The sequence below is a fragment of the Crocodylus porosus genome, unplaced genomic scaffold (assembly GCF_001723895.1).
Source record: "Crocodylus porosus isolate Cpor-Errol unplaced genomic scaffold, CroPor_comp1, whole genome shotgun sequence".
Lineage (NCBI taxonomy): Eukaryota > Metazoa > Chordata > Crocodylia > Crocodylidae > Crocodylus > Crocodylus porosus.
Window position 1 is genome coordinate 27,861,287 of NW_017728911.1, and position 9,109 is coordinate 27,870,395.

General features: G+C 47.3%; 1 protein-coding gene across 1 annotated transcript in view; it reads right to left on the reverse strand.

The window, feature by feature from the left end:
* Nucleotides 1-732: 732 nt before the first annotated feature.
* TICRR (TOPBP1 interacting checkpoint and replication regulator) overlaps nucleotides 733-9,109 on the reverse strand; it is a 22,285-nt gene continuing 13,908 nt past the window's right edge. Inside the window, exons 16-22 of the mRNA XM_019533729.1 lie at nucleotides 8,420-8,510; nucleotides 8,066-8,127; nucleotides 7,431-7,583; nucleotides 6,590-6,747; nucleotides 3,613-6,346; nucleotides 1,656-1,769; nucleotides 733-1,292 (exon numbers count right to left, since the gene is read on the reverse strand). Coding sequence (XP_019389274.1) covers nucleotides 1,174-1,292; nucleotides 1,656-1,769; nucleotides 3,613-6,346; nucleotides 6,590-6,747; nucleotides 7,431-7,583; nucleotides 8,066-8,127; nucleotides 8,420-8,510 — 3,431 coding nt within the window. The 3' untranslated portion in view covers nucleotides 733-1,173. The remainder of the gene's footprint in view (nucleotides 1,293-1,655; nucleotides 1,770-3,612; nucleotides 6,347-6,589; nucleotides 6,748-7,430; nucleotides 7,584-8,065; nucleotides 8,128-8,419; nucleotides 8,511-9,109) is intronic.

Below are 9,109 nucleotides of genomic sequence, written 5' to 3' on the forward strand. Positions count from 1 at the left end.
GATTATCTATTTCACCTTCATTATCCAGAGGAAAGCAAAAGCAATGGGAGGGGGAAGAGAGGCACAGGAGAGAGCTTGTCTTGCTGCTTTGGACAATCTACCTTCAGCCTCACCCAAGTCCAACAGTGACCAGGCCTTAGAGGAGATAACTACAAGGGGGCCTGGTCTGACCTTACTGTCACCTAAAGAAAACCAGTTATAGAAGTATTATATTCACCTACTGCTGTTGTTTGGCTTCCTTTTCTGGTTCAATAACCCCACTCCAAGCATCCTTATGGTTTCTCCCTTTGGAGGTGTGTTGAATCTATGGGGAGATGTGCATTTTGTTTCCTCTGTGTAGAAGTCAAATCTACCCTCCTGCTAATGAAGACATGTCCCTCAAAACTGCTCCACTCCCAGGAGCTATTGCATAATGTTACCCTCTAATACCTCTTTAAAGGTCATCATATCTTGTAGGTCAACAGCCAGGTCATACCCATTTTCCATCCCTGCTGTCTAGTACGAGGAGCCTTTCTTAGTGTAACTCAGCTAAGTGTGATTACATTTCAGACTAAAGTTATCCTTAGAGGAAAACATGCTCAGATGCATGGAAGGATTCTGGCCAGCCTGTTTGCTGAAAGAAGGGGGCTAGAGGAAGAAAGATCGCCCAACAGCAGCTTTGCTTTGCACTGCAGTAAGTTGTACTGGAACCTCTGTGCCAATTCCAACTTTCTTAAGAAATGGGACAAAGTAGCCATTCAACTTAATTTATTTTACAAAATAGCTAAAGAAAAATAAAAAAGTGACAGTTCCCCTCCCCTGGCTGGGCTGAATCCCAGTTCCAGCATGCCTGAGGGGAGCATTAGTGATCCCCAGCAGGGGTTAGAAACAATGGGCACATAGCTCCTGCTAAATTAAAAACCCTTTTTCTGGACTCCAGGCAGCTGTCCCTAACACACTGCCTCAGAGCTACCCCTTCCTGAGTCGCATCCTGGCCTGTTGCTTCCAGTTAAGGCAGGAATTTCCAGGATGCTGGCTTCACTGGAGGCAGCAATCTATCACAGGCAGAGATCAGGATTTCCCACATGCTCAATACAGAACGTGGCTGGCAGTAAATCCTGCACAGAGGGCAAGGGAATCTCTCAACAGTCTGAATTCCGTTATTCAAGCACCATCTAAACCTGGCTTCACACTTCAGCTGAGCAGCCTCTTCCGGGAGTAAGTTCTGCCAAGGGGCCGTCTCTGGAAGGCCATACTGTGGACCGGGGACACTTCCTGCTCTGCAGCACCAGGAAAGACATCGAGGTTGTCATCTGCACAGGAAAGAAGAGATCTAACAAGAGCCTGACCCCAGTCACTTTAAGGCCCATTCCCAGGAAACCCAGTACCAGCTGGAAGCACCAGGGGAAAGCAACACAGCCCCTTCACTGCTTACAGCCAATCTTTCCACTGTCCTCTCCAAGGAGAGTAGAGTTCAGCTTGGTCTATGCTTCTACGTAAAGCTTCTGAGGAGCTGAGGGCATGGCCTGTTGAATGCATACAGGAACAAGCTCCCCCTGCCCTGGCCCACTGCATACACATGCCTTCTGAGCAAGGACTGCACTACTTGTACCACTTCCCCCTGCGGACAGATCACAGGTCCATTTGAGCCTAACCCTCCCATATTAGGTGGTTACCTCCAGTGCACTTCCTCCAAGATGGTGGCGTTTGCCCCTGGTAAAGCAGCGGAGACTGAGTCAGTGCCCGAAGGCTGCTTGCCGAGAGGGAGCTCTTGACTGGTGGAGTTAAGCCTGGAGAAGACCATGGAGACATGACAATGCAGCCTTCCCATGAAGCCCTGTAACATGCGAGCACAGCTCACAGGAAACTCATCCATCCCCTCAGGTATGTCTCCAAGGGCCCTTGACCCTACCCAAAATCCATAGGACTTTGCTTACAATACTATGGCTATATGCTTTCCTGAGGACCAGTAAGTGGTCAGTAGCTCTAGTAGGAATAAACTAAATAGAGCCACTATTAACATAGCTGCTATTAGCATTGGCCAACATGGCCTCTCTCATGCCAAGAGCATTGCCACTTACATTCAGTGACACTTCTGATGAGATATACCCTCGTCCAAGTCGCTGGGTAAAAAGTACCCTGTTCAAATTTGCAGATGACACTAAGATGTTTGGAGAAGTGGGCATGCTAGAAGGAAGGAATAGGCTGTGACTGGACCTAGACAGGTTACAGGGGTGGGCAGATGAGAACAGGATGGGTTTCAACACTGACAAGTGCAAGGTGCTGCACCTGAGGAGGAAGAACCAGCACCATGTCTACAGGCTGAGGAACTCCCTTCTTGTCAGAGGCAGAAAAGGATCTTGGAGTCATTATCAATGCCAAAATGAACATGGGCCAACAGTGTGGGGATGCAGTCAGGAAGGCCTACCCTACCTTGTCATGCATCCACACATGCATCTCAAGCAGGTCCAAGGAGGTGAGCCTCCCCCTCTATGCAGCACTAGTCAGGCTACAGTTGGAGTACTGTGTCCAGTTCTGGCCGCCGCACTTCAGAAGGGATGTGGACACCATGGAGAGGGTTAAGAGGAGGGCCACTCGCATGATCAGGGGGCAGCAGGGCAGGCCCTACAAGGAGGGGCTATGAGACCTGAACCTGTTCAGCCTCCACAAGAGAAGGCTGAGGGGGGATCTAGTGGCCGTTTACAAACCGGCCAGGGGGGACCAGCAGAGGACACTGGATGAACACCTAGCTGGGGACATTTGACCCCAGTACTCTTTCCTGCCATGATAGGGGTCGGACTTGATGATCTGCTCAGGTCCCTCCTGACCCTACCAACTATGGAACTATGAGTTACCTGCAAACGAGAGCTGGGAATGCTAACAACTAGTTACATCTGGACAGCTACGCGCTGTTAGGTTGAAGCAACCCACAGGTGCCTGCCCTGCAAAAATCTACCCCAGACTAACTTCAAGACATATGTGTATAGTGTTAAAAACCGTATGTGGAAAAAAAGTTGAGTAACAGAGCACGTTAGATTCCAGTGCTGTCCAATATCCTGTCCAAGGCAATAGAACTGTCATGACTTTCCATGGGAAGCCACATCCCAGGCAAAAACCATCTACCACTGCAACTCCCCCTATCATATCCAGCTTCTCGTCACCACCTAAACGACAACTCTTCCACCCTGGGATTCAGCAGCCTTTTGCTACTGAAGAGCAGCAGCAGGTTGTCACTAACATGACTAACAAATGACTGCACATTTGGCCCTTCATCCTTTACGTAAATGCCTCCAGCCCCCAGGTCTTTTATGCTCCTCTCACATCTCTCTCCCATTTATCAATATCCAACTATCAAGCTACTCACAACTGATCACAATATCCCAAAATTCTAATACTACTAACCTGGTCTGTGACATGGTGTTTCTGCATTAATCTGAGCTGCAACGCAACATAGCTTGCAGTCTGTCTTCCCCCACCTCCATCTCATTCCCTTTTAAATTATTTCCCCACAAGCATTAGCTGCATCTTGCGGTTCTTGGCTAGACATGTCTCCTACCCACCTTTGCATTCCCTGTACACATAGCTCCTCCCAATTTAGCATGTTAGATTTTCACTGATGTGCCATGCAACTACCTGAAGAAAGGAAGACTTCATCGTCCCCTAGGGAGCTCTGCTGCACTTGAGCTCCATTTGAGGATGCTTGGGTTGTACCAGGTAGCACCATACAGGTTCCTGTTCTGCTGGTCTCGTCTGTGGAGACCCGATCCGAGCCAGCATTACTTGTGCAAGACCTCTTTGCTTCCCATCTGGTTTGCCCATGTGGAGACAGGCGCTGAAAAGCCCGTTTCCTAGATGTCAGGCCTAATACATCCAGGGAAGTGCTCTCGGGAGCTCTGGGTTCTGAGTCACTGGGAGGTGACTGGTCCTGAAGCTTATAGACTCCTTCCAGCTCAAAATCTACCAGGTTCAAAGTTTTGCTATTATAATCAGAGATTCTGGCTTCTTCGCCTGTTGACAGGCTTCCCACACAGTCCATACTTTTCTCTATTGGGCCACAGCCAGCATTTGTGTTGTGGCCCACTGCTTTTTTCTTCCGGGGCCAGTCTTTGATGGCATCAGGGGTAGTCTTGCCTTTGTGCTTTGGGGAAGGTGTCCAGGGCACTGCAGCATCCACACGGGAGGGGGAGGGGGTGGTTGAGGCACAGCTGGTAGGGGTGTACGACTGGCATATGTATGTTTGCCCTCCACCCTTCCCAGGCGTGGTATGGGAAGAGCGAGAACAGGAGGGTGAAACACAAGAAGCTGCTAGTTTCCCTGGGTGTCTGCTACACCAAGTGACTGTGAGATCATTGACAGGGCTTTCCTCCTCCCTGGGTTTCCCAGCCTTTGTTTCAGGCTGTCCTTCCAATGGTGAACAAGAGCCAATCTTTTTAATACGAAGCTTGGGTAGGCCAGAGGCTGGCATCTCTAGTTCAACCTCATAAGCTGTTGGGCTTGCAGGAGCCATATGACGGGGAATGTTTGGAGTGGAGAACCTGGCTGGGATTTCAGGATTCCCTAGGCGAGCGGCAGCCTCCCGCTGCCTTCTGTCCGCGGTGCAGCGCAGGGCATAAGCAGGAGAGGCAGACACTGGTGTAGCATCCACATGGGAGGGGGAGGGGGCGGGGGTGGTAGAGGCACAAACAGTGGGGGTATACGACTGGCATATGTATGTTTGCCCTCCACCCTTCCCAGGCGTGGTATGGGAAGAGCGAAAACAGGAGGGTGAAACACAAGAAGCTGCTAGTTTCCCTGGGTGTCTGCTACACCCAGCAACTGTGAGATCATTGACAGGGCTTTCCACCTCCTCAGGTTTGCCAGCCATTGTTTCAGGCTGTGCTTCCAGTGGTGAACAAGAGCCTATCTTCTTAATATGAAGCTTGGGCAAGCCAGAGGCTTGCATCTCTAGTTCAACCTCATAAGCTGTTGGGTTAGCAGGAGCCATGTGATGAGGACTGTTTGGAGTGGAGAACCTGGCTGGGATTTTAGGATTCCCTAGGCGAGCAGCAGCTTCCCGCTGCCTTCTGTCTGCAGTGCAGCGCAGGGCATAAGCAGGAGAGGCAGATGTTGGTGTAGTGGGCAAAACAGTCAAGCTAGACGAGGAATGTCTCTTATGAGTAAATGCCTTCTGCTGTTTAAACTCTCTTGTTGGCGAAGCTGTTGTTTCTGGCAGGTCCTGGCTCTTCCCTGCTTGAGGTTCACTGGGGAGGGATGCCCTAGTGTTTGTGCTAGCTGGGGTGGACTCCAACTGCTCATGCGTTTCCACAATATCCAAGCTGTGCACTTGTTCTTTAGCAGGTGAAAAAGAGGCACGCTCTTCCAGACTTTTCTGCTTCTCTCTTGGAGAGGAGCCCTGAGCTTCTAGACCCACTAGTTCCTTTCTCTCTACCATGGGAATTTTTCCAGAAGCCTTGAAAAGCCAGTTGCTTTCTGCAGAAGGCCTAACATTGGCATTACTGTATTGTTTCTCATTTCCTGAAGTCTTTGCAGGTAGGAGAGCAATATTTTCTTCTCCAGATTTGGTTCGACATTTGGCCTGCTCAGGGTCATGGAGCAGAGACCCGACTGCTTTCCTTGGGGATGCATGAATAGCATTTGGAGACTTTAGAGAGCTTGTGGCCAGAGCTTTTATGGAGGAATCAAGAGGAGAATAATTAGATTCTTTCCGCATCTTTGAGGCAGATTTTGGAGATAAAGGAACACTCGCTGGGCTCCTAGATTGTCTTGCAGGTGTACATCTAAATTTCCTGGGAGTTCTTTCTACTTCTTGAGGCACTGGCTCCAAACTGATGTTTGACTCTGGATTTCCCTGAGTCTCTGTCTTGAGAGTTTGCCTTTTAGGACCAGCTGGACATGCTGAATTTTGAGTGGATCTCAAGGAGCATCTGGGAGTTTGCAGATCTGTGGTGATTTTTTCTTGAACAGGAGATGAAAACTGGGTGGTTGTGCTTGGACTGGAATCTTTTAGAGGTGACCCAGATGCATCTAGCACCCCATCCACTGCCTGTTCTCTTGTTGTTTGTAACCTCACCTTCTTGTGAGGGGTGGAAAGTCTTTTCTCTGGAGAACAGTCTTTCCCAGGAGTTATTTGTACTAAACAATTCCTCCTCCTCTTGTTAGGTACAGGTGGTGACTTGTCCTTGCATCTAGAAGGGGAATAGAACTTGCCCAAACATTTAGCTGCAGACTGTTTGACAGCTGGACCTTTGCCAGGGGTCTTCTCCAGACTTTTTGGTGTTCTGCACAGAGGACGAGGTGATTTCCTTGACGTTTTACTAGATGAGTTCAGTGGTTTCTGGGTAGCTTTGTGAGGAGTTTTTCTAGGAGTCTGTAGAAAGAAAATGAGAGAGATTGATGAAGTCTGTACTGTTCTCATGGTAGGCATTGTCATCTTGGCACCACTTCCTGAGAATAAAACATGGAAACTAAAACTAGCAAAAGATGATGCACAATTTAACAGAAGTCCTTATTCAAAGACAGCTTGAACTACGTCTGCGGAAGGGGGGAGAGGGAGAGAGAGAGACAGAGAGAGAGCGCGTGCGAGCGAGAGTGTGCAAGAAAATGTTTTTACCTGAAAGCTAACTGGCTTCTCTAATTCGAAAGAGTTGTGTCTTGTTCTCCTTGTTCCAGGTAAATCTTTCACCGTAGGGCTACTTACATCAATAACTGCTCCAAAAAAAAGCCTCTTGGGAGACTGGATGGTAGGGTTATTGGGATGTGGTGTAATATCTACAGAGGAAGAGATGACAGTTAGACTGGAACCAAGAAGTGTGGGTCAAGAAAAACAGGCCATAGTGCTCTTTGATGGCTACCCATTTTGTAACAGTCTGAGCTAGGGTATTATTGCTTTCTGGAACTAAACAGCTGAACTAGCACTTCTAGGAAGGGTCCGCTAGGCAAAGCTGATGAGGGAGAGAAAAAAAATAATGCAACTTCATGTCTACCACCTTGCCCCATGTGACCCATGACTAGTGCCTACAGCTGCTCTGACAATACAGTTCCTAAACTCTTCAACATAGAATTCTTCTGAAGAAATAAATGAGGAAGATTCCATCTGGGTGAGTCTGTGTTGTGCTGCCACATAGGAGACCTAGTCTGAAGCAGTTTTAGGACTTCAGTGCTTACTGAAGCCATGTTATATTTAACAGGAAGTAAGCAGTGGGTCAGGCAGCCAAACTCTTTCCTAGCTGCCAGAGTAAATCTCTTTAATCATAGGAGCCACTGCAGTGCCACTCCCAGTACAAAATACTATACTTGGTGGGGCTGGCCTTTTCTAGCTATAAAGAATGTTACAAAATGAATCTCATCTCAAGTGAACAACACCTTAAAACCTCAAGAGTGTCATCTCTTACTCACACCAACCAAATGCTGGCTTTGCAGGCCAGCAAAATGGAGCTCTGTACTTCCAATACCTAAGTCCTGGTGAATGGAGGACTCTTCCTGCTGCCCTATACACACTCTTTGCGTATTCTGCGAGTTGGACTGTGTTGTACAGTAGAAAAAGCCAGACTGTTTCCTATTCAATGACAGCTGTTTGATACGTGGGCTTCTTCTTAAACCCCCATCTGCAAGACAAGAATACCATCAGGGCACTGCTCCAATTTACATACAACACCCTCCAGGAAGACCCCATAGCTGGCAGACAAGCAACTCAGGAAGGAACAAAGACGCACTTTTTAAAATTTTTCAATGCAACTTGAGAGCTAAGAGTTTCACAGCACTCAGCAAGAAGAGAGATAGTCATGTCAGAAATAGGGAAAGATTCTAGCTTGAAATCATGCTCTGCCTCCCTCAAGTTCTTCATTCAGATTTCAGTTAGAGAAGTTATTTGCTCCCCTCAAAAAACTCTTGTATTAACAGTGCCAAGCACAGAACTACTAGCATCTTCTGCTCCAGGGGTGACTGCATTTCACCTGCAGGACAACAATCTTCATATATGTTAATATAGAGTACTGAGGACCAAGTTGGCTGATGTATGTCACAACACTGTCTGCTGTGACATGGTAAAAAGGGAAGATAGTCCATGTATATTAAAATCAACACTCACCACTCATGGTCTTCTCAGGAGATTCTTCTACAACACTGATATCAGAACCTGGATCAGAACTCCTGGGAGAGACATTTCATGTTTCAGAGTCACCAACATCATCCATGTTCACCAATAAAATAAATCAAGAACTGCACAGAGCACCACTTGTCAAAGCTATGTGGAACTACACATTACTCTCCAAGTGTCATCAGAACTTATCATCCCCTCCCAGGTCTCTAACCAAAGGACATCCTTCCAGCTGTGGCACAGATTAGTGAACATCAGACAGGAGCAGTCTCCACAAACTGTCCACGTTTTGGCCATCAAGCTCTTGCTACAGGAATTCAGAATTACCACATCTTATTTGCTCACCGGCCTTTGATCTGTTTATGAAGCAGTCTCCTGGAGATTTGCTTGTGCAGTGGTGTCTCTGCAACTCTCTTGGTTAGTAGCTTGCGATGGTCTGAAATGGAAGGAGCAAAGTACATGGTTAGACTGAATCCACGAGGTGACTCAGACTGAGGAAGCAACAAGAATTTGAGATGCATAAGATCTACATTAGTTTGTGTGTAATGTAAGTGAATAGGTTTAGACTTCATTTTAAAAGCACTGCAAGGAAAGCCCCCCAGCTCTCATAACTCCTTTCACACACCTTCCATTTTAAATTTATATAGGAAGGTTTCTCTGAAACCTTGGTACAAACAGGGCACATGTCTGATATAACTAACCCATTCATTAATTGTTCACATTTACCCCTCTTTTCATTCCTCTGCCTTATTAAGCCACAAATCCTTATTCTTGAGGTTATAAGGTAGTTAAAGGACCAAGCCTTAAAAGTAGTTTTTTAGGGCAGGATGCCTGTCTCTCCAAAGATCTGTACAGCAATGAGCCTTATTAGGGTTCTGTAGAAAACAACTAGTACCATCAGTAACTTAAATTGCAAGGCCAAACCAGTATTTTCATTGAGTAATTTAAGTGAAGAGAATAGAAATATAGATGCCTATTATCATAGTTTCATAGTTGATAGGGTCGGAAGGGACCTGAGCAGATCATCGACTCCGA